General features: G+C 45.6%; 3 protein-coding genes across 6 annotated transcripts in view; all 3 read right to left on the reverse strand.

Moving 5' to 3' along the window:
• LOC111856584 (rapamycin-insensitive companion of mTOR-like) overlaps positions 1 to 8,160 on the reverse strand; it is a 30,865-nt gene extending 22,705 nt beyond the window's left edge. For 2 of the 3 annotated variants that reach the window (XM_072706617.1, XM_072706616.1), the window contains exons 1-8: positions 8,077 to 8,160; positions 6,762 to 6,848; positions 6,576 to 6,623; positions 4,428 to 4,525; positions 3,614 to 3,678; positions 2,784 to 2,915; positions 2,326 to 2,389; positions 433 to 559 (exon numbers count right to left, since the gene is read on the reverse strand). In XM_072706617.1, coding sequence (XP_072562718.1) covers positions 433 to 559; positions 2,326 to 2,389; positions 2,784 to 2,915; positions 3,614 to 3,678; positions 4,428 to 4,525; positions 6,576 to 6,623; positions 6,762 to 6,848; positions 8,077 to 8,149 — 694 coding nt within the window. In that variant the 5' untranslated portion in view covers positions 8,150 to 8,160. The remainder of the gene's footprint in view (positions 1 to 432; positions 560 to 2,325; positions 2,390 to 2,783; positions 2,916 to 3,613; positions 3,679 to 4,427; positions 4,526 to 6,575; positions 6,624 to 6,761; positions 6,849 to 8,076) is intronic. The other variant, XM_072706618.1, reaches the window with a different exon arrangement.
• A 339-nt stretch (positions 8,161 to 8,499) lies between these two features.
• LOC111856512 (FYN-binding protein 1-like) lies at positions 8,500 to 19,473 on the reverse strand. Of its 2 annotated transcripts, XM_072706636.1 has the most exons (19): positions 19,334 to 19,400; positions 19,030 to 19,047; positions 18,024 to 18,760; positions 16,795 to 16,885; positions 16,124 to 16,206; positions 15,586 to 15,608; positions 14,368 to 14,411; positions 13,634 to 13,769; positions 13,320 to 13,479; positions 13,095 to 13,152; positions 11,902 to 11,918; positions 11,662 to 11,725; positions 11,094 to 11,125; positions 10,901 to 10,982; positions 10,429 to 10,528; positions 10,000 to 10,162; positions 9,768 to 9,801; positions 9,483 to 9,514; positions 8,500 to 9,001 (listed from the first exon to the last, which is right to left on the reverse strand). In XM_072706636.1, exons 3-19 carry the CDS (start codon positions 18,658 to 18,660, stop codon positions 8,979 to 8,981), a joined length of 1,779 nt encoding a protein of 592 aa, XP_072562737.1. In that variant the 5' UTR covers positions 18,661 to 18,760; positions 19,030 to 19,047; positions 19,334 to 19,400; the 3' UTR covers positions 8,500 to 8,978. The 2 variants fall into 2 exon arrangements, with proteins under 2 accessions (XP_072562737.1, XP_072562730.1); XM_072706629.1 differs by lacking the exon at positions 19,030 to 19,047 and having other exon boundaries at positions 19,334 to 19,473.
• c2h5orf34 (chromosome 2 C5orf34 homolog) lies at positions 19,330 to 24,401 on the reverse strand. Its single transcript, XM_023836524.2, has 10 exons — positions 23,829 to 24,401; positions 23,182 to 23,271; positions 22,240 to 22,829; positions 21,957 to 22,055; positions 21,754 to 21,871; positions 21,234 to 21,325; positions 20,776 to 20,845; positions 20,266 to 20,375; positions 20,047 to 20,087; positions 19,330 to 19,935 (listed from the first exon to the last, which is right to left on the reverse strand). The coding sequence occupies exons 1-10, from the start codon at positions 24,021 to 24,023 to the stop codon at positions 19,718 to 19,720; spliced, it is 1,623 nt and encodes a 540-aa protein (XP_023692292.2). The 5' UTR covers positions 24,024 to 24,401; the 3' UTR covers positions 19,330 to 19,717.
• Between the last annotated feature and the right edge of the window lie 122 nt (positions 24,402 to 24,523).

Raw genomic sequence — 24,523 nt, forward strand, 5'->3', positions numbered from 1 at the left:
ACTTTTGGGTGTCATAATACTACTATTGTTAGCAAACGTCCGTAAAGTACCAAAGCCTGGTGATTATTGCGCATGCGGCATACAGTCACGTTGTGCAGCCCAGCCAACAGGCGACACACTTGGGTTCTGACACTAAAGCCTAATGACTGATTCTGTTCTATAGCAGATTGCTGGTGGTATTTTGGGGACCTGTTTACGGCGGAAGGTGTTTTTTTTTTTGAGGTCTGGCTCATATGACCAGGATCAGAAGGCTGCCCGATGGCCATTTTACATTTAGACTGACTGACATAGACCAGACTTTAACCGGCAGGCTCAAAAGCTGGTTTTACAGCCATTTGCACCCTCACCTCCTCTCAACAGGAAGTTTTACATCTTAAGAATAAAAAAAAAAACCCCAGCAACATGCAGAGAGAGCGTATGCATGCCACCCACCAAGCTCACAGACAATGGCGATGCACGCCCGCACCATGCGGTCGCGTTCCTGCAACCCATCGTTGCCTACAGCGATCAGCGAGTTGGTGATCGAACTGGGAAAAAGCAGGGCATTCACAGTGATCATCTGTAGGGGGCAGAAAAGAGGGAAAGGGGTGGAAACTTTTAAATCCATTTATCTATTTTTTGAATGCAACATTCTAGAATTTTGCAAGGAAAGTGCAGAATGCCGTGCAGAATCTAGGGTGCACCATTGAGCACTCACGCAGATACAACCATTGCCTAAAAACACCCGGAGATGCTCTTAGATGTCATGCAATTAACTATGCCCTTTCACATCCTTTTATCCAACACCAGCACGTGTCTTTTTTAGGTTCTTTCTTAACAGCTAGATTTCTTCTTTGATAAGCTTTGTTTACTAATGTGTGGGTGGTGCGATTCCACTTTCTAGGCCCACGGGTGGTCATGGAAACAGTCAGAACTTTTTATGACACAGGAAGTCCAGTGGACGACAGGCGTGCACACGTACGAGCGAGCCACAAGCCGCAAGGTGCTGGTCGCCCGGCGAGGCAGAAAACAAACACGTTCTGCATTTTGATATCAGACGTTTGCAGTAACCCTGGGGGGGTCAAACAAGCAACCTGCACAGTGCCTTCAAGATACAGAAACCTCAGATACTGGCACGGTAATGAGGCAGCTAGGTGGACTACAGTAGCTGCACAGGAGATGACGCCATAAACAAGATCACAGTTGGGTCTATAGACACAATCGGCAGGTTTTTTATCGTTAACTAAAACTATCACCACAAGGAAATATTTTCGTAAACTCAAATAAGATACGAAAATAATTAAAAACTACAACTAACAAAAGCTATAAATATTGCTTCCGAAACTAAATTAAACAATAATTTGTTTACATTAATGACCACTGATAACAACTGCAACATGTTTTGCCCATTTTGAGGACATTAGTGCATAATGCGCACTGTGTGTTCATAATGGAGGCGCTGAAGATGACACACATGAAACGGCTCTACAACTATAAGTCAATTCTCAGATTTGTTGGTCGGTCGGTCGATCAGGTAGGTAGGTAGATAAAACTTAAAGAATATATATATTCAAAAAACTAAATTAAAATACAGCCATGGAAAAAAATTTAGAGACCATAGCACAATTTCTCATTTCTCAATTAATGGGTGTGTGTCTGTGAATATCATTTCTGCTAGCAGAGCCACAATTAATCCAGGACATAAAAATCAGGAATTGTTTAAAAATAGAGTGGTCTCTTAATTATTTCCATGGCAGTACATCTTTAAACTAAATTAAAAAAAAAACAATCAAATAAAACAAAACTAAACTAAACTCAAAACAACTGAATTTCAAACAAAGATTGAAAATCTAGAGGTAAGATCGTAAGCAAAAACACAGCAGAGCCCATAGATGCCATTGGTGTGGCGTGATCTCACCAAACACAGAAAAGGAGCTAATACATGCAAACACGAGAACAGGAAACACACTTAACACGCTCCTCAAAGGCAGGACCACACCGCAGCAAAAGCAGACGTCCGGAGACTAATGAAAAAGCTGAAGTAAGGGATTCATCAGCTGTGGGCAACTGTGGTCAGAAGACCACAGTTGTCACTCCTGTCACTTTAGGATCTTGTAACACAACTCTAACATCGACATGTTTTGCTTGCCTGCGTCTACAAACACCACATCCCTACACGGACGAACGTGACAGAGTGCCATCAATATTCAATGTCAAAGAGTGCAGGAGAGAAAAGTAAAACCAATAGGCTGGACAAACAAGCCCGCACCACCCTATATGGCCTGAAGGGGGAGCAGGGAGCATGACACGCTCCCACCAACGAAAAGGGAGCAGAGCTGTTCTCACCTTTCGCACCAGCCTGAGAGCCTGCGTCCTCTCCACCTCATTACTCTGCTGGATGTCAATGCACCTGAAGACAGGGACAGAAGGTTCAGACAGCCTGGTTATATAAAACCCTCCTTCAAAACAAAGCTACAGATGTAGCAGTCCAGACAACAAATACTGTTTGAGGATTAGCATTCACTGAACTATCATTTGCAGTTTTGCCTGTAGGTGGAACAGGAGAGTCACTGAATGCTGCTCATCAGTAGGACTGTGGCATGTATTGTAGGAATTGATCCTTCAGTCCACTAGGTTATCTGCTCCAAAAAGTCACTACAGCAGCATGGCCAAAAGAAGCCAGGATATTTAGACTGAACGTGCGTCCCAGTAAATGGGTTAAATATAAGGACAAGGCTTAACTGACACAGCCATTTGCTAAAATATAGAACGTTATTTCTCGGGGGTCGTGAAACGAATCCCACCTGGCAATCAGGTAGTCCACCTGAAGGCGGAGAACCTTCTGGAGAATGGCGCTGTCTCGGATGAGGTAGCGTAGCGCCCGCAGACCGGCCGCCCGTACCTCCTTGGCCTCATTGAGCAGCGCTAACCGCAGGCTTTGGGGGGGGGGGGGCACATACATATCACCATAAACCAGAAGCATAAACTACGGCACACTGAAAATTCTAAAATGAACTCGCCTCAAAATTCGGAGCCTACAGCATCTGGGATATATCCCAGTGTCGGTCCTTTTACCGTGGGACATGACCTGTGCTCACAGCGGCGGCTGGAGCTAACAGTCCACTAGCCATTAGCCATGGTGGGTGCCAACAGTACTAAAGCTATTAGCAACAGTAGGTGCTAACAGTCCATTACCTGTTAGTGGCAGGTGGTGCTAACTGTCCATTAGCCATTAACGGCAGGAGGTGCTAAAAGCCCACTAGCCATTACCCAGCCATGCTGGGTGCTAACAGTATATTTGTTATTAGCAATGGTGGCAGCTAACAGTGCTCTGTCCATTATTGGTAGCAGGTGCTAACTGTCCATTAGCCATGATTAGGGGCTAACTGTACTTTTTCCATTAAATATGGTGGGTGTTAATGGCACTTTTTTTTTTTTTTTTTTTCCCCCCATTAACAAAAGCAAAGGCTAATAGTCCCTTAGCCGCCAGTGAAAGTTCAGATGGGGGGAGCAATTCTGCCCTCTTTTGTCAAAGTGCATGTACAACCACAATGTTTTGGGGTTCAGGACGCGATCATTTTTATTTAACAGATTTTAATCATCCAGATCCTCAAACTGGCACCCCGACACTTACCAGATGATGATTTCCTCATAGGTGAACCCAAATTTCTCCTCAGAGTGGCCAACGCTGCACAGGAGCTGAGGGGAGGGGGGACAGGCAGTGCTGAAGCGCAGGTGGAGAAGCACAGCGCCATCACCTGGCTGACATGCGTCACACGGCCGCCACAGAAGGAGCCACAACCGTGTAACCAGGAGGTTCAGAAACCACACAAAAACACAGCAGACATTCAGACACAAAGCAGCCTGAACAGTAGAGAGGGGGGGTGGGGTTTGTTTTAATGCCACAAGACCAGACTTTGCTCAGCGACCAGCTGCTTTGTCCCATCTTGGAGGGTAACCTGAGCCTGTTTCATCAGGTATGAGTGTCTTCTGTCAGTGCAGCCTGTCCTTTCTCACACCTCTAACACAGACACTTGAATATACACGCAGACATAGACACAGGCGCGCAGACCGGTGCTGAGACAGGCGCGCAGACCGGTGCTGAGACAGGCGCGCAGACCGGTGCTGAGACAGGAGCGCAGACAGGCGCGCAGACCGGTGCTGAGACAGGCGCGCAGACCGGTGCTGAGACAGGCGCGCAGACCGGTGCTGAGACAGGCGCGCAGACCGGTGCTGAGACAGGAGCGCAGACAGGCGCGCAGACCGGTGCTGAGACAGGCGCGCAGACCGGTGCTGAGACAGGCGCGCAGACCGGCGCTGAGACAGGCGCGCAGACCGGCGCTGAGACAGGCGCGCAGACCGGCGCTGAGACAGGCGCGCAGACCGGCGCTGAGACAGGCGCGCAGACCGGCGCTGAGACAGGCGCGCAGACCGGCGCGAAGACCTACCTTGATGAAATTGTTGAGGTGGCCCAGCTTCCGCATGTTACTGACACCTCGCTGCTTGGCCACATTCTGCAAGATTTCGCGGAAGTTGTCCGAGGGACCTGGGGACCGAAAGGGAAACGGTAAAGGTCACAGATGCACAGTTGCCGGGGGGAGAGCCCCCAGCGCACCCCAATGCATAGTTTAACTAGAAACTCACTCGGGTGGGATAAAAAGAGAGACAGGAGGCCTGGGGGAGGCAGAGAGGCTGTCACTAATCTGGTCACCCCTTCACAGTGTTGCCATGGTGCTGTGAGTTTATTTCACATACCCCCCCACCCCCTAACCTAACCAGCAGCACTGAGCCACTCTGGACCGGGGACACTGCTACAGTCTACAACAACATAATCTTACATAATGGACCTATGTAAGAGAACAGGCCACATGCAGACTGTCCCCCCAGACTGAAAGGCGGTCTGGCAGGTCTTCAGACAAATAGAGATTCACTAAAAGGTACTTCTGTTTGCAGTACAAACATAATGCAAATGCTTAAAAAAAGCAAAAGCAGGGTGGGAGATATAACTACTTGCATGGTTGACAGTAAGTGTGTCAGAGATATTTGAGCCCATATCCAGAAGGTTGTAGGTTTAAGTCCCATGGCCAACAGACAAATCGGATCACCCTTGGACCCTTGAGTAAGGGACACAAGCCAGTTCTACTCTCTGATCATTACTTGGTACAGAAATCATTTTATACTGAGTAAATAAATGTCAGACGGTCATCTGATTTATGGGAAAATATTTTAATCAACTTCCAAGCCATGCAATCAATCACAGATTCCAACATATTTTGACTGAAGGTATTTAAGATGACCCTGCATTATTAAATAGCAAAATGTACGTTTTTTTGCAAACACTGAGACAAAGCATCTCGGTTATAAACCTACAGTGCATGTTGTAAAGACCCCGTTAATGTCCTTTTTATTGACACGATTATGGTGACGCTGTCCGTCTACCTTTCAAGAAACTGGGAACCACAGGACTGGTTACATAACTCGAGCACTGCCTTAAGAAAACAAAGCTCAGGACAAATTATAATGATCTCCGGTAGAAATCTGAAGGAAAGGCAGGAGAATTAGTGTTGGAGGCGTCTATCGGAAAACGGCTGCTGGGAATGCAACTGCAAAACATCGTACAGAAAGCTCGTCGCAATAGACTCGCCGTCTGCAATCTGATTGCGAGGAACAGATTTATAAGATGGACAGAATAAATGTCGCATCTGGTGGGTTATTAACCGGAGAACAGAGATCCACAGAGCGCAGCATCACACCCGACGCCTAGTGTCTCCGTAGTGACTTGTAAATATTATGACACCGTTACCAGGTTAACTGATGGGCTCTTAACCAACCCCCCCACCCCCCGTGCATTTCCCAGCGCTACGGCTATGTTTACAAGCAACACGCCCGGGCACCGTCAATGTGTTTATCCCTGCCGCAGATGAACAGGGGTGGAGGGGAGGGGTATTTTTAGCAATGCTGTGTCAGCCATTGTGGACACGTTTTTATTTTGATAACCAAAACCCCTCACGCACGACCAACAGATCGGGGGTGCCACATCGGGCAGCTTGGGCTCAAACAGACGCTAAAAAACGCACAGAATAGTAAACACGATGCAGTCTCATTGGAGAAGGGGGTATGGCGACCCCAAAATGATTCCCCACCCGCCGTCACGAATGTACGGTGGTCCGAAGCGGGTCAAGCCCTGCCCGCGGTCCTCCGTGGTCCCCCAGCGCCGCCCCTCCCCACGCACCAAAAAAACGGTTGAAGCAGCCGAAGTGCCTCACGCATCAGCAGCCACACACTGCGGCCACCGGCACCGTCGGACTGGGTTTCGCCTCGCAGCCCGTCTGCGGTACGTTAATCCAGCGGCTGCGCAGGTGAGCATGGTGAACGGAGCTGGTTAACCGGCCAGTCAAAACAACCAAGGCGGTCAGCAGGGCTACATCTTACGCCCCAGTGCTGGGATGTTATGGCATAAAATCGATGTAAGCATGAAGCCGCATGCTGCTCGCTTATTTTTAACCCAACCCCAAAACAACAACAACACCAACAACAAGACCAACAACAACAAGCCCCCCTCCCCAACATTCGCCCCCCTCCTCACTCATCCTCACCTCTGCTTAGGTCGAGCGGTACGTTTTCCTCTCCGCTGTCATTCCGACCTGACAAACAGAAAAACAAAGATCGCTGGTGAGCGCGAAAAACGCCAACAACCGGGACGCCAGACATGTCAGACGTTGCCTGAAGAGGCGGGCAGCGGGGAGCCAACGCATGCGGCGACTGCCTCCAGCCCAGCTCACCTCGCATCCGAAGACTCCGGATCGGACGGCCGCGGATGCTACCCGCCATGTTTACAGGGATGTTCGCAACACCGGAAACAACGGGAACTATCGCGAGAGAGAAAAAGGTAAGGGAAGCGAGACTTCGGAATCCTGTGGTGGGCGGGGATTTGAGTGTGTTATCAATCACCGTCTACTTCATCCAATGACAACCCAGTGTAGTAGCAACTGACAGGTCAGCTAAACCAATGACTGGCCTCGCCCGGCAAATCCCAACCACGGCGAGTTTCAAAAACCACTTTTCTTGCAGCTGTAGTGTTTTTAGAGCCTCATCGTTTTAGTGCGCAGCTGGCAGGTTTATTCACCTGGTGGCAGAGATTAATGGGATGTAGTCGATCTTCTGAGATATTTCGTGTGCTATTTAAAATCTATAGCAATCAAAAATAAACATACATAACATGCATGTAATATTTGAGACCAAGAAACACAATTTCGGGGTTTTTTTGGGTTTGATTTTGTGAGAAAACTAAATCAGTTGCTAATTAACGTCAGTATTTCTTTTGAGTTTAATGTCAGCTTATACACTTCTGTTATATCTAACAAATGCTCTCCGCAGAAAGGCCTACTGGAAAATGCATCTAGTGGAAAATAAACGGATTTTTCATAATGTGCTTCCACTGCAGTTAACACGAAAATCCAATTAGGAATTGCTATTCGAAACAAATTAAAATGAAATATGAATTCATTAGAGTACGCAAAAGAATTAAATGCCCTGTTAGACTGGTTCACTGTCATGTCTTTTCATGTGGTTGTCCTACTTTGTGAGTGTACGATGTCAGGTACGTTTTAAACGAATGCACACTCTAATCAAGAATTATGTGCTACGTGATAGGGTTTTGAATTAGAACAGTAATAAAGCTATTCTATTTTAGAAAACGTAATTCGGCTTGTTTCATATTTGAAGGAAGTATTTTAAAAATGTAACGCTAACAATTAAATTTAAGTGTTTTATTTTGAACGCGGGTCCATGCGTTTTCTGCTGGATGTATAGACCCAATTTACACACGTTTCGGTAGGGGGAGCTGTGCGCCTCTGCGAGTGCGGACTCTACCCGTGATCAGAAGGTTCAGTTAAAACCCCATTGGGTCCTTCAGGGAGGCCCTTAGCCCCCAATTGCTCCAGTACAGGCTGACCCTGCATTCTCAGTTGTACTTCAGTATGGATTAAATCGTATACCAAATTAAATTGTGATCATAGGTGTTGCCTACATTTTTAGATTCATTTTAAATTGTTCCCCTTTCGTAGTAAATGACTTGAAGTAAAATCTCTATTTTACCTGGGATGTCTGGAATTGGAGAGACTGTGTAGAATCCATCCTTTTTTGGCTTTTTCTGCTTGTTCCATAGCATCACCAAGTGGACAACAGTTGTCCTGCAAAACTAATTTCAGTACGGACGACTTTGACCAGCTCTGAGCTATATGCCGAATAGAGGTACATATTACCCTGTTTGCCACATTCACACGTTCAGGGTCTCCTTTACTGAAAATAGAAACAGTAATTCAGCTGGTTTCATATTTGTAGGAGGTATTTTCAAAAAGCCACACTACCAATGGAACTGAAAACAGTATTTTAGAAAAGAGGTACATTGCCATGTTCGTTCTTTGCTAAAAAATAAAGTGCCTCTCAATAGATGGAACATTTAAATATGACATTTTATCAAATACATTAAAAGCAAATAGCAAAAGTCAGAAAAAGTAATCAGAGTTACAGTGAGACTTTATTATAAATTTGGTCAATCAGAAACAATGTTGAGTGGTTTGAAACCACAGGACGGGACCCTCAGCCTAGACCACAGGTGTGAAGATGTCCAGGTGAATAAAGGGATGAAAGTAATACTGAATGCCAAATTATTTAAGAGTAAGAAAAGAACATTTTCACTCCCACAACATTTGTATCAGGGCATAAGATATGCCATACAGCTAAAAATAGCTGGCCAGTACTGACTTTTACTCTCTGTCCAACACCATGGGCTTCAAATATTTAGCAGGAATCCCATCCCCCGATCATTGTTTTGTTTTGTTTTTGTAGAACACGCTTGTACAGAGTGTCTCAGTTATATTGTCATGCTCCATAATTCTCTTGCATTCATGCACAGTAAATTATTTTGAGACACCACACACCACACAAACAAACAGCCACCACACTAGGGAACAGTGGTAAAACTCTGTGGCTCCTTCTCAGTCATTGTCATAGATGCAGCCTGCAAGACATGAAAAGTAGATAGTAAAGAGTCACATATGCACACGTCCTGCAAGTGGGGTGAAGCTGCACCCGTCGTCGCATCTACAAGCTGCCAAATGCTCCTGCAAGGCTGCATGAAGTCCACCTTCCACTCTGCTGTAGGTGTAACTGAGCCAGACATGGTGCCATTTTGGTTCTTAAATGACATTCTGGTCCGTTTATTGCCAGTATACATCTAAATTTCCCTTTGGTAGTTTATTAATTATATTGCGGGCAATGTAGGCAGGCTAACAATGAACTGTCATCCAAAGTTCACCAGTTCAAGCCCCAGCCTGCATTTTGCCATAAAAGGTACTTAATCTGAATTATTTCTGTGGGACATGCAGCTGTATAAAATTAATCGGTACCTCTAGTTAGAGGTGTAAGTTAAATATATACATAGATATACAACTGGCTGATCAAGGGCTTGCATATAAAAAAAAAATACTTAAACATCATACCTTCACCTACGTCATCGTAAACATCAGTATCCCTGTTAGAAACCAACAGACATTTTCTCATAAAAATATTGATCTTTTTCCTTCATGAGAATTCTCAAGCATGCAATTTGTACTTCAGTCTTATTGTGATTGCATATTTTCCCTCTCAACAGAATAGGCATGTGAACCTTCTAAGGTTTAGTCCATAAAGACTACGTTATACATTTTTACAATATTTCTATCACCTTTTTGTGAGATTAGGTCCCAAGGCAACAGAATAATGTATTGTTTTGAGCCATTACTCACCCTTGCAAAATGTTGCTAGTTGAGACATAACCAACTACAAAAAAAGATAAGCCATATCAATGAGCTGAAAATTTTGTAACTTGTATTAATAATAGCTTACATATGTACTGTTTTGCTTTAATTTTGCTGTGAATTAGTGTAATTCAAATGAATGCATTTCAAATATTTTTTCTGTGATAAATGAAGTGATAAGGATAGACATACATGACTATCCTGTCACATGACCACTTACACTTCCCATCCTGATTTCGACCAATCAGTTTGTTATCCACAGGCTTTGTGATGACATCAATTATCTCGCCAGGCTTCAGTGGGAGGTCCTTATTCCCCCATTTCTTACTTGTCAACACAGGAACAACAGTTACCTGGTACATCACGGTAATCTCACCAGTGTACTGTCGCCAATCAAAGGGAAGAGAAAGTTGTAATTAGAATGTGTCTGGTAGCCTAGCGGATCACTGTGAGCAAAGAGTTTGAAACCGAGGAAAAAGCTTTCGAATTTAATTTAAACAAACAGCAGAAATAATGGTACTGAAACAGCAATATTTGTCAGAGATTAACTACTGTGCGGGCAGACAAAACCTGTCTTATTGCAGCCATCCAGAATCAGATACAGAACTAGAAGTGTATTCTAATAATAATGAAGAAACAACAGCCTCACTTTAAATTTCTTCCTGAAATCCTTCTCCTCTTTCTCAAATTTCTTCTGCTTTTTGGGGTCCTTCTCTTCCAGTTTACCCTTGGGCTTCAACTGTGGTAGACTGAGGGTGATAAAAAACCTTAGATGGATGCAATGTAGGTCAATCACACATCAGCAATGGTGTTTCCACTGATTTAGCTTCTGCACATTCATAAGACACAGGCTGAAGATCCATTAATGGACGCACTCAACTTGAGAGAGAGAAAAAACCTCAAATATCGTTAAAAAATGCTTGGGGGTTTTTTTTTTCTAAAAAGCTGAGAACGAAATTTGCAACTGCAATGGGAACAGAATTTTCTAATTTGTAGATTGAAGTTAGAATGATTATTTTAAATAGATTAGAATATTTGCTTAGAATTTGCTGTAAACTTTAAGGGAAATACGGCTGGTTACGTGGCCATTGGGAATGACACAGCATGTAAGCTTGGGCTACCTGTTCATGGGAGGGGGAGGGGGGAAGGCGGAGCTGTCAACATCATCGTACACCTCATCCCCACTGGCTGCCCCCAGCCCCTCTGAAGAGCAGAAACCATCCAGACAAGGTGAGAAATCACAGCCTCCTTATTAACATTACATACAGAAAAATAACAATCTGAAGAAATTATTTTTATTGAACATAGTCCTACCATTACTTTCATCCAGATTAGATGGGGGGGGTCTGAAAGAAAAGAAAAACACGACATGGGAGAGATGAAAGCGTACATCCCTGGTGCTCTTAACATCGCTGACTGAAACTGAAGCATTATTTATATCTAGCATTAAATAATCCACCCTAAGCATCACAGCAACAGCAACAGGTATACAAAACTCTCAGGATAACAGCAGAACTAGCTATGTAATAAGTATCATCCATCCATCCATCCATCCGTAAGATGGCATATGCAAATATAATTTTTTTTGCTGTATTTGTTATCTGTACAAAAAATGCATCCTATTCTATACATCAATCTCAGTTGTATTTTCATAAACATGAATCACATTAATATTAGTGTTCTAATGTACATCTACAAAAGCCAATGTAAATGTCAGCAGTATCGATCTTATTAATAATACTTACAGCTCGCAATAGTAACGAGCAGCACAGTGGCTCAGTAGGTAAGTCTGTCACCTCGCACTACCGGCTCAGAGTTCAGGCTTATAAAGACTGCGATTTACTCCCATTACCCAAACTAGCTGCCACCCCAGAACACTCACAAGTTAAGGTCCCCGTCGTCCACGTCATTGTAGATCTCGTCCTCTTCCAGAGGGGGAGGAAAGTCTGAAACAGAGAGTTTTCAAACCTTCTGCCTCTTGACTGCCCAGCTGTCTGACTGACCGTAAGGCGGCATCTTAAATTCCACTTTGCATTTATCCGAGTGCTTATCCAAAAAACAAAGTGCTGCATTTCTTACTGTTTTTGAACTGTTAGTTATCAAAATATTATGGAAAGCTTACCTTCACTGTTATTCCTCCTAAAGGCAAAAAACATGGCTGGGCTTAGTATTGAGGCAAACAAATTGTGCCAAGATGAGATTACAAAAACATAAGCAATTCTGTTTGCACTTTAAATAACCATAATTTAATTTTGGTCTGCCTGTTAGTCAAAGCCGCCCCCCACACCATTGCTAAACCATTACCAAACATGAAAAGGGTTATGGAGCCTTGGTCAGTATACGGCACAAGTGAGGGGGCCAGGCTATCACAGGGCACATACAGTAGACACACACACGATCAAACACTACCGGTATGTCTTGGTATGCAGCAGGACACGGGAGCACCCAGACATGACAGATGCAGATCATGTAAACGCCACACACAGCCGAGGTGGGATTCGAACCCTTAACCCTAGCAATATGAGCCAAGTGCCTCCAGGGGCATAGCTAGAAATTCTGCCCCCTCCCCCGACAAAGTGTCACCTTGGGCCCCCTCAGTTGATTTTGCTGCCTGGGCCCCAACATTAGATTGCTGGGCGCCCTGAATCTGCCAGGGCATCCATGCCCCCCACCCCCAACACCTTGCATGCCACCCCCAAACTAACCAGCACAAGTGAATCTGTGTCACCTCTGCCAAAGACAGGCTACGTAAAGAAGGGCTTCACACACAATCCCTCAAGGACCCAGTGTGTGCTAGTTTTCATCCCGAACCCTAATTACAATTCCAATAACCCATTCCAAATCCTTCATTCCAATATTCCAACCTAACTGGGCCAAACAGAAGTCAATCTTACAGTACCAGTCAAAAGACTGGACACACCAAGGTGCCTAGAAAGGAGAGTGACAGTGTCACATCACGTGACCTGGCCACCTGACATAAACCTGACATGACCTGGAGTAATTGGGATTAAGGGCCCAGTGGTGGCCTGGGATTTGAACTGGCAATCATCTGAGTCCTAACCTGTAGAGCTGCCCCCCACCCCAAACAAATAATACCATATGTTACTTTATAGTTTTGATGTCTTTATAATTATTTTAAAGTGTAGAGAACGGCACAAATAAACCTTTCTATGGATACTTTTGACTGGTATTGTATGAGCAGTTAACAATAGTTACTAAATGGACTATTTAAATTTCATTTCTCTATAATGGCGTATATGTAAATGGAATCAGTATGAGGAACAAAGAAGTGCCGTTATGAGGTACAGGACCCACCCTGTTTGTGCCGGGGATGCGCCTTCTCCCTCCACCGCTGTGGTCTTGACGTAACCGTCTGCAATAAACATGGGACTAGTTTCAGAGGCGAAAAACAGGGAACTGAAAAGATGGGATTTCAGAAGGGGAATTTTCAAACAAAAGGTCTTATTGTAAACAAATGTGTCCATCTCCATAAAACAGGTCTTGGCAGGTGACTCGGTTCACAAATACTCGTTCACTCACAAGAGCCCTCGTGCGTCCGTGCCAGCCAGCGGCCATCTGGATTGTCAGCGATGCGCACGATCTCGACGGTCTGTCCTTCTTTCAAAGAAAGGTCGTTCTTGCCCCCTTTACAATCCTTGCGGGCTCTCGCCGTGTGGATAACCTGGATCGGTCCTGTTATCTATGTGCAGGAAACATGTTGGCATAGGACAGAGGTTCATTAACTCATGTGAAACTGGCAGCTGAAATAACCATGGAGATGACAGCATGTCTACAAAAGAGCCTCAGAGGGGCTTGAGTACCTTCTCACAAGCCATTAAGAGTGAAAAATGTACCTTGAACTTCTTCCTGACTTCCTGCTCTTTCTTCTCTCGTTCCTTCTGCTCTTTTCGTTCCTGCTCTATTCTTTTCTTTTTATCCTTTTCATGCTTCTTTTCCTGCTCTCTCGTTTCCTTGGAGTCCTTTGGCATCCTGCAGCATTTAATATGGCCATAGAAATATAGGAGCTCGTCTTTATTTTATGGTGATAGGAGCGATGCGACCGCTAGCATAGAAATGCGGGTGGGTACTTGGAGACAGTCTGATGCCATTCAGATGGTGAAAACACGGATCCTGGCTGCCTGAACCACAAACTCAGATAGGGTCCCAGATCCACCAACCATAACAGGAACTTCCAGCTACAGAGCTGTACGCGTTTCCTTGCTTTCCTCCGAACTTGCCATCCCATATTGTTAAATCCCGTCTTTCCAATAATATTCTCACTTTTTAGATGTCAGGGTGATTTAATCCTAGTGAGTGGCGTACAACTGTATACAAGTGAGGGGATTTGTTTGTAGTGTGTAACTTGAATCACGAGTTAAGTGTTCCATCTTTCAGTTATGATCGCTAAATATTATGAATATGGGATCAGCTTTGCCACCACTGTGCCATTCACTATGTTGTTAGTTGAGCTCAGCGAGTGCTGACTGGGAAGCCCACAGTGCATCTATAGATACAAATAGTCGCAACATGAAAATAACTTACATTCTGTGAACGCGGACTCTGTGGGGAGTCAAAATAAAGCTCTCACCTTAATTCTTCGATATCTTCGTACATCTCTCCGTCACCCTCATCCTGTTAGAAGCAGAATGGGGAACGCGTTTAACTTTGGTGGGTGTGTGCAAGTGACTGTTAGTTCACACACATGCTTGGAACGTCAGGCTGGGTGCCATCGTAGTGTCTTGAGGAGAAAGTCCCATCAGCCACTTTGCTCTCAAGGGGCTGCGTCTCAGCATAATTCGGGGAGGGGGCTGAGCCCAGTAGCAGTCAAAAGCCTGACGGAGGCTGCATCTTAAGGTTGAGTTAAACAACGCTCTAAGTGCGGCGTAGCCGTAGAGCCTACGCATTAGCCTACGCATTAGCCTACGCCTTAGCCTACGCCTTAGCCTACGCATTAGCCTACGCCATAGCCTGACATGAACCTCCCCAGAGCGGCGACGCAGACCACTACAATTGTGATTGGTCTGCTTCACAGCATTCTTTTTTTTTTTCCCCGAATGGGGGTAATGAAAGCGTACACCCCTGGTGTACTTAACATCGCTGACTGAAACTGAAGAGCTATTTATATCTAGCATTAAATAACCCACCCTAAGCATTGCATCAACAGGTCTACAAAACTCTCAGGATAACAGCACCGATTTCACTTACTTCCATTAAGCTGAGTCGTGCATTACAAGACTAAAAAAGTAAAAAGTAGTATAGACACTCAACATTTTTCCAAATATGTCTACGGGAAATCTGAAGCAGCACAAATATAACCAGGATGCGGCAAATTGATACTTTGTTAAATGCTTGCTTTTTTTTCTGTTTCACTGCATGATTCAAAGATTGAATATGTCGCAGGATGGGAAGACAATAAATGTGACATCCAAAACTATGCATTTCCTAATGTTTTGGCAGTGGAATTGCTGAGCAACACAGATATAGGCTTGAAACAAAAGTTTAAATCAGCCTTAAATGGGAACCTGACTGCTAATATTTGCTCCCCCTGCCTTGGGGTGCCACCTCCAGCAGCATTTGTCCCATGGCCTGATGGAATTGACCGGGGGCTATCAGGAAGGTCAGTCACAGAAACACCAGGCTGGCGCCTCCTATGGATCGCTGCAATTTGTTGGGATATTAATACATGATGCAAAACTGAACATACAAACATTTGCATTTTAAATAAGGGTTGTGTGTGTTACAATTTCAATTCTAAAGCCTCTCAACATGGCTGTTCTGGTGCACATCTCCAGATTGTTACTGGTACCTCTGGCTTGTTACTGGGATGCCCTGTAAGAGAATGACATGAGAAAGGGTGAGAGCTGCCCTCCAACATGTAGAAAAAGAAAACTGAACACAGCTCCAATTAACCATGAAGCATTAACCCACAGCAAAAGAACAGCCAAAGGGCAAAGGGCTCAGGTTTGACAGCTCTCTAATAAAGTGGGTTACTCAGCTGGCAGAGAATAACAGTCACATGATCAGGAAGAGAAGCGAGCTGAGTGCTCCTTCAGTATCTTAATACAAATGTACCAATGTAGATTAATGTGCATTACAGTCCTGGAGACCAGGTGCTATGGCGATTACGGAGCCGAACTTATAAACAAAAAGGTCAAACTTGTGTTGTTGATAAAGGCATCTTCCACGTGGCAGAAGCATCACATCAGCTACTGCCTCACATCCGGCACCACAATTTTTAGCCTTTTAATCCACACAGACTCTTATCTTCTAAATGTAGTCATGCCACCTCATTTCAGTCGGACTCCCATGAAACACAAAACACTTCCCGCGCTGAAAAGATTCACCTCCCGGGGGCGGCGGCGGGGCGCCTGAGAGTCCGACGTCATCGTAGCTCTCCTCCTCCTCCTCCTCCAGTTCAGGCTGAGCTCTGGGTGCCAAAGACAGAGAGGAAGCAGAAGCAGGGGGTCAGGGCAGCAACCCCGCAGCCAAACACAAATGCCAGCTAAGGATGGGATTCTTTTCAATCCACCATGGTTTCGTCACACCTCAGGTGCGATTCAACATCCATCACGACACACATGCCTGCATTGTTGTCCACTTGTTTAGTGTTAACCTCCTGTACCAGCAGCCATAAAAATGCGTAACTGTGATGTAGATCTGGTATTCTTCTGCTCCTCAGCACTCTTTTGTAATTCTTTTTATTCTGGACTACAGAGGAGCCGCTCTGTCCCGACGCTCTATGTTCTCTGACAGTCTGCATGATGTTTCTGCAGTTCTGCACAGATGGTCATTTTTTCCCCCCCACAAAGTACTTATTTACTGTACATTTGACTGTGTGACTTCCTATAATAAGCTTAGCCAGAAGAGTCAATGGGTGGGGGGGGGGAGGCTGTGATCTTTGTGTGTGTGTGTGTGTGTGTGTGTGTGTGTGTGTGTGTGTGTGTGTGAGAGGAACAACACATAGCTCTGTAGTAAAGGCCGGGCCCGGGTCTGGTAAATGACCTCCAGTACTTACTTAGCGACTGGGGCTCGCAGGAAAAGGCTCGGGGCAGGAGGGGGCGCCACTGGCTGGCTGCAGGAAGCTCCCCCCATCTTCTGTTTGGGGTCTATTTCAGAAAACAAAGCAGCAGCAAACAATTTCACCTTGACTGCATTTCTGCTTCCATCCCACAGTTCCAGCGTCTCCCATAGTCACTGGCTCAGAAGCATGCTGGGTATTTTAGTCAAACTCTGTCCACATGCTCACACATCGATTTGAAACAAGAAACCAGAAAAGGAAGTAGCCAATCTGAAGGGGAAGCACATTCTTCTGCTGCTGTGGGCCAGGCCAATTATTCTGTTGTAGCTTTTAGAGGTCAGTCCGCTCTATAATTAAAGTTCTCCATTATCTCTAACTCTGTCAAAGGAACAAGGCTGGGGGACACCCTGGATGGGATTCCCATCCTTTGCAAAGCACAAACCCGGGCCCGGCCTTTACTACAGAGCTATGTGTCTCTCTCACACACACACACACACACACACACACACACACTTCTACGGGAAAAACCCTAATCACCGAAATTACAACGTTAACCCCTACCCAGCCATAACCTTATCTGTAAGTAACCAAACAAAATACAAGGACTTTTGGGATTTGGGTTTCCCTTTCCAAACAAATTTGTCCCCACAACATCAAAATAACAGGTTTTTAATCCCCACAATGTAACATATACAAAACACACACACTATAAGCAATTTAGAGACACAAGTCACCCTAACTCCATGTCTTTGGACTGCAGGAAGAAAGCCATGTGACACTGGGCGAAGATGCAAACGAGAGATTCAAACCCTCAACCATAACAAAATGTCACATAACTTTATTTTTTCCTTATAGAAAATGCAGGTTGGTCTTACTGTTCATCCAAAATGCATTTATACTGAGCAACAAAATAGAATGTCTGCACAATATCACATGTGCAATAATCACCAGGGCTTTAGATGACAGGCATAAACATTTGACCAGATGCCAGCACTTCAGTACCATGTGGAGGTTTACTGATGCCCACAATTTAATAAGCAGATTAGTATCAGGCCTAAAACATTAATGTGAGGTGTGTGGTGATGTCGGACATGGCAAATGTATACATATTACTAAATTCTTGGCGCCACAGAATTCATTACTGAACTGAAAAATGAGTAGGATAAGTGCCAAAAGGACACCACCACGCATGCATTAGCATGTGGCCACAGCAGAGGATGACTTACCATCTTTCACGCACCCTCTGTCCCCGGTAAACATCTCCAGGTTGACCTTGGGGGGCCTGTTTGGCTTCGGGGGTGCATTCCCCAGACTGAAAATATTTGGCAGGGTTTTTTTCCTGGGGGTGGAGGGATCACCCTCCTGGGCCTGGGAGTTGGGATGTAGGCTGGGTTTTGTGGTAGGTGGGTTCAGCGATGGCTTAGAGACTGACACTGGCGGCGTGGGGATCGTGGGTGATATGTTGCTGAACTTGTTGCCGCCATCTATGTTGCTCTTCGTCCTCAGGGGCGTTTCTGCCTGTTTCTCAGGCTCCGGTGCTGCGAAAGTGCTGACGCCGGGCCCTCGGATGGGTTTGGGGGATCCAGTAAGGCTGTTCTGTTTTTTTGGCCATTCCGGGGCCTGGTAGGGCTTCGGAAGAACAGACGACACCGTGGGGGTCGGTTTGTCCCCACCCAGGGAGTATTTAGGCATGGGCGGCTTGGTGAACGATGGCGGTGCCCTGGGGGGGTCACCGCTGCTTTGGGACTCCGAAAGCTTAGCTTTAAAGGCAGGCATGGGGGGCTCTGGAGTATTTCCAGACTTCCCACTCAGGGCGCCCTCCAGTGCCGCTCGGCGGGCCTGAACCGAGCTGACGTGCGCCATGGCCGCCTCAGATCCGCCGAGCTCTTCTGCGGGAGGTAGAGGCTCGTGTGACCGCGGTCTGTAAAGCCGCCACCCAGAGAGGAACAGCACCTGCAGGGAACTATTGGAGCCGTGAGAATAACGAGGAGCTGGGAGTCAGAAGCGTCACATTATCACAATGGTACAATGAGAGCTGGTAAACGGAACTTGTCAAGCACTAAGCACATGAGAAGTAAACTGTTTTAAAAAGGGAGTTTAAACCGTACAATGCTGATAAACATTTCAGGGCATTTTAGATCAATGCATCCCCACCAGGATTCTCACACCAGTCAATTCATGTCAGAAATAAATATAGGAAAGTTTTGCAAATGTATATAAACCTTAATTTACCTTTGGTTTTTTAAAAACCTGTGAATGGAAGGTATGTTCCTTTTTGAGTCATTTAAAAGGGTCTTGGAAACACATTTGCAGTCATAGCAATTCAAGAATGTGAAGCATTTTTAAGAGAAATGTTTTCCATTTCAATGCATAAAGAATAAACGTTGTCCGGACAAAAAAAAAAACAGATAAAATACTTATGAAAAACAGTTGCTTAAAACAAGTTCTAACAGTAGAAAACACAGTATGGACATTTTAACACAGATCACACTGCTATTGGTATTTTATCAGAGATAAAAAGAAATGACACACTTACTCTTTTGAGAAGATTTTATTCTATAGCCTTTTCGCTCGTTCGCTTCTGATGGGGAAGTTCACGCTAGCAGCGAAACTACTTATAATAGACTTTCACACAGGATGCTGTACAATATAGCCCATAAGTGTGCTGGTATATACATTTGAACCAGGAAATTGTCAAGATAGGCAGCAAACTGAGAAAAAGAACAGAAATCTTCCCATGTGAATATTTCTGAAGGTGTTGCTGACTGGTATTAAGTAATGAAATACCTATGAAAGTCATAGGTTTCCTTCCTTATTTTCATCTGGTGGTGAGTCACATGGGTGGGAAATAAATAAACAAATAAACTGGCAATGCACGGGGGTGCTGCCGGCTGGCAGGGTTGCGGGAGGGCGGCCCCCTTCACACTGCTCCGTCACACGTCACACCATCTGACAGAAAAGCCTCAATGTCGCGGATGATGTCTGAGGTGCGCCGCAGCGACGCTGTGATGCTCTCCCTACTCATCTCCTCGTGGGTCGTGGCAGGGATGCCGAGGAACTCCGGCTGACTGTTGCCCGGCCCTCCAGACCCGGAGGAGACACCAGCGGACCTCAGAATCCCGCTGTGATCCAGCAAGTCTGAAGGTTCTGGGTTAAAGAGGAATGCTGCTTCATCTGCTGTATCCACACAGGAGATTCCAACCCCCGCCCCATCCGCCCCCCCCATTAGAAATACAACTGAAGGGATACAATTAAACCTTCTGATCTTCGCCAGTTCTGCCTCTGCAGACCTGCAACAGAAAAGGCAAACATAAAACAACATATCTACAACCATATCACAGGGAATGGGTGTGGATTTTGAGGGATTTTAACAACAGAACCTGCAGACTGTACAGCATGAGGACATTATCCCAACATGGGATGAGGAACAATGACACGGAAGGGTGTTACGCAAAACTGCCCTCTTACCAGCTCTGCTCTGACAGATGGGACTGAAACAGTCCCTGACGGCCTGGACATCCAAGACCGAGAGCATGAGGGTCCAGGGTCACTACAGAGGCTTCTGAACGGCTGCTCTCCTGCAGATGGACAAGAACTGAATCTGTTCTAGTTCTTACAGCTACATGCATGCGTAACAATTATCAGAGAGTCCGAAGAGAAAGTGTCAAAGTAGATGAGCATATGTACATTTAGTCAGTGTTTATGCAGTGGATAGATCTCAGAGTGGCACCCTGGCCCTCACATCATAGCAAAACCCTAAAACTATGAAAATCAGGTACTTGACTTTTGCTTTCTGCTGACAAAAATCTATGGCTATAATAAAACTAGTAAATGAGAGATATAGTTTCTACTAGTGGTTCTAGTCCCAAAAAGGGTCCTTCTGGTATGTCCCTTAACCAAGGCACTAAACCTCAAATTAGATTTAGAGAAGTAATCAGATGCATAAAAGGTTAAAAGATGGACAGACTTGGTTCTTACCTCCTGCCAGCAGCAGTGGGACGGGGGAAGATTCAGGGAGAACTTGGCCTCGTTGTAACACTTCATAATCCTGCACAAAGCCCGTGTTTCACCAACAGAACATACGCTCAGCAGGTCAAGTGGCCATTTATTTTCTTTATAATAGATATACATTTTTGTTGTTCATCCAGAGACTTGTGTGCAAAGGAAAAGATGGCAGACCCACCAACTTAATAGAATAGACACAAACACGCAAGTGAGAATGGAGTTTGGGGTAAGAGCACAGGGTCAGCTGTCTTCTGGTCAACAGGATTCGAACTGGCAACTGTCCGGACACTGCCACAGACTGCTAATTATCAGAGTCACGTGCCACAACATTCAGCCAGTGTCAGATACACGCTAAGCGAGGGAAATAAACCATATTCGGGCCCTGGGGTGACGAGCTTCTCTTTATGATTTAAAGTCACCAAGCAGCTCACCTTCCTGCACGAGCCACCAGCGACCTCATCGAGTACAGCTGCCCCGGAACGTCAGGCGGGAGGCTGCTCAGGAGGTACGTCTTCTCTGCGCCCTGAAGGAATGAACACGGACTGACCCTCTGAGATTCACCAGACCACAGGCCAATTCCCTGCTGCTTCCTCAACAGAATTTACTACAATCCACAGGGCAGAGCAGTTGTGTGGCAGTTAAAAAATACACATTGGTGACAAAAGACCTTAAAATTAACTGGGGATTTCTCTTTACTTAGAAGTTGTTTTTCCCCATACATTTTAAAATATGTTTTAAAAATGATACCATGCAGAGTAAATCTTCTGCGAACATCTCAGGGATTCTTCTCATAAAGCCGTTCTTAAAAAGTACAATAAATTTCACTATATTTGTATGCAACGTTCAGTAAATCTGTCAGCATTTACAGGATTGAGCTGTAACCAACTGATTGACGCATTAAATCTCAAATACTGACTACTGGAATCAATTTAGTGGCCCCCTGGGACAGACCTGGCCTTCGCGTCCAACGGTGTGATGGGTGAAGTATTCCGGCAGGGTGGAGCTGGAGCGGATGACTGAACCGTCACCAGGAAAGACCTCTATCATGGTCACTGCTGAGTTAGTGACCCTGCAGAGGGCCACAGGATGTAATATCAGCGACTGCACAAGTAATAGACACTATTCCATGCGACGCCCACAGCCATACCACTCACCGATAGAGCACACCTTGGATCCACATAACCTTCAGCAGCTTGTCATGTGTACCATACTCTAGCACCCCCTGTGCTCCTGTAGAGTCCCTGCACCACCACCTTGCCAGGGACATGTGGGACTTGAGCGCCAGGTAGAGATTTTATGCTACCACCAGCGAATATGATGCAATAGCTATTACAGCATACAGACACAGATACATGCTCTCAGAATCTGCTACTTCTATTGCTACTGCAGAATTTCCCACTTAATTTGCATCAGCAGTGAGCTAGAAAACCTGCAGACCTGTGCTGGTGTGGAGAGAAGCATCGCAGAGGCAGGGCCTGGGGAAGGCTGCCCTTCTCCATTCCTGACGTCGTTTCGCCACGTAAGAGCCCCTCCCCCATTGTGGCAGTCCGGAGCTGGATGGCAACGGACAACGGGTGGTGCCACAGCAGCGGCGGGAAGGAGCAGGAGTGCTGCTGTGTCACCCAGGTGCAGAGATACGTCCTTCCTGGGTGAGCAGTGGGGGGCTCTGTGGAGGGGCTGCTGGGACGGCCCCGAGACCCAGGCAGGGCTTCACCCCGCTCCCCGCTCACTCTGGGTGCTCTCTTACGGAGGTCTGACAGGCTTTCCCTACACTTCCCCTTGTTCTTGCCACACTGGCTGGCTGGACGGCTACCTGGACAGTCACCACTGGCCTTCCGAGGCTCGTCCTGACTAACCCTGCAGAGGAACACCACAGAAAACTCCTCCCCCCAAGGCGACAGCTGCAGCCGCGCATTCCCATCCAGTGAGGAGATTACAAATTCCCGGCTGGGGCCGAGACTTCTGTCACAGGAAGAGTATTCTGAAAATGATGGCCATTCTACTTCTGAGATGTCGGTGAAGGAGACCTTTGGAATACAGAAAGTGGTTTTTCAATGAGATAATAATGATCTCAATAAACATATACTAGAGGGTGGTATCTTAGCCAAATAATCTTGTGGGTTATTATGACAATTCTGCAATAAGCATAAAAATGGAAAGAAGTGCAAATACTACAGTAGAAGGGAATACGTGGTCTGAATGTACTAAACACCACTGCAATAGCGCTCATCCTACACGTAAACAACAGTAGGTGGCTCTGTAACCAAGCTTCTTAGACTTGTGTCTAAAAGTGCAGCATTTCAAATTCGAAAAATTTGAAAAAATGTGAGCTTCAAGTATGATAGTACGGTACCCTGAGAAACTCAGAAAGGCAGCTACCTTTCTTCGCTCCATGGGAAGAAGCTCCTCTGGTAGGTACGGACGCGTGGCAAACCTGTTCCTGAAATCCAGAGCTTGAACCAACAATTCCTGAAAACAAGTTTAACATACTTTCATCTGCTCTTCTGTAGGCATTATTTCACATTTGTCATAGAAATTCAATATAAGATTTAGGTTAAAGTGGAAGAGGCAGCCCTGGAAAAAATATTTTTTTTGTTTCACTCATTTCTCAAGTTATGGGAGTGCGTCTGCGAATGTTTTTTTGTTTTGCAAACTGCAGCCAGGTGTTTCTCTGTTTCTCAATGATGATGCACTTCACACCTAGATCTTAATGTTTCCCATTCCTTTTGAAAGTCACTTGATGTCATCCTACGATTCATGAGAAACAGTCAGATAAGTTGACGTCATCTCTGGCATTAAACAGTCGCTTCCGCCCTTTACCTGGTTGTTTTTTTTGTCTTCTGTTTCACCTTGTTCTGCCAGCAAAACCAGGATTTAACAATGCAATTATTTTTGATAAATGGGGTTGTTTCAATTTTTTCCAGAGTTAAATTAGCTGCATTACCGACACACGTACTAACACCCCTAAATGACACCCCCTACTTCACCGGTCCTTACAGCGCTGACAGGTTGCGGGATAAACGTACTTTGTGAGCGCTGGTAACAAAGCGCGTCCTCCGGCGGAGCCTGCGAGGCGTCTGCAATGGGTGCGCCGAGGCCGGCGGCCTTTCCTCCAGCACGAACTCGGAGCCGCACGGGGACAGCTGTAAACGGGAGCCATTGCTGTAGCCCACCTCCAAGGCGTCGTCCTCCAAGAGGACCATGAAAGAGACTGCGGCCATGGCTGGCCGGGCGGGTTTATACCCCAACGCGCCGCGGGAGCAAACCCTGAAATCTCCTGGTAATGACCAGCCCGGTGTCTGGTTAGCCAGGGTAACCTGCCGCGAGGCACACTAGGGTTACCTGGGTTTTCCTTAACTAGTTAGCCGCTGACTGTTACGTTTACCGCTACACATCCCAGACTGACAAAGTATTTGCTCGCAAATCAAGAGTATAGCAAACTTTGTACCGAATGTAACTCCTGCATGCAATTCGATCCTGTAAATATAAAATATTTTTGCTGTCACTTACTGTAAACTAACAATAAGTAACAGTCAACTACCAGTAAACGCTCAGTTTTTCTAATTCCTTTTTGGACCTCCCGCTAACGTGACGTCATAATATCGCGAGATTCTATTGGATAGTAAGGTTGCGAACTTTCCCCAATGGGAAGATTTTAACGTAACTCAAAACTACTGAATAAATAACTCGTAACTTAAGTAATAATAATTTTCGGCGATTA

This window comes from Paramormyrops kingsleyae, chromosome 2, assembly GCF_048594095.1.
Source record: "Paramormyrops kingsleyae isolate MSU_618 chromosome 2, PKINGS_0.4, whole genome shotgun sequence".
NCBI lineage: Eukaryota > Metazoa > Chordata > Actinopteri > Osteoglossiformes > Mormyridae > Paramormyrops > Paramormyrops kingsleyae.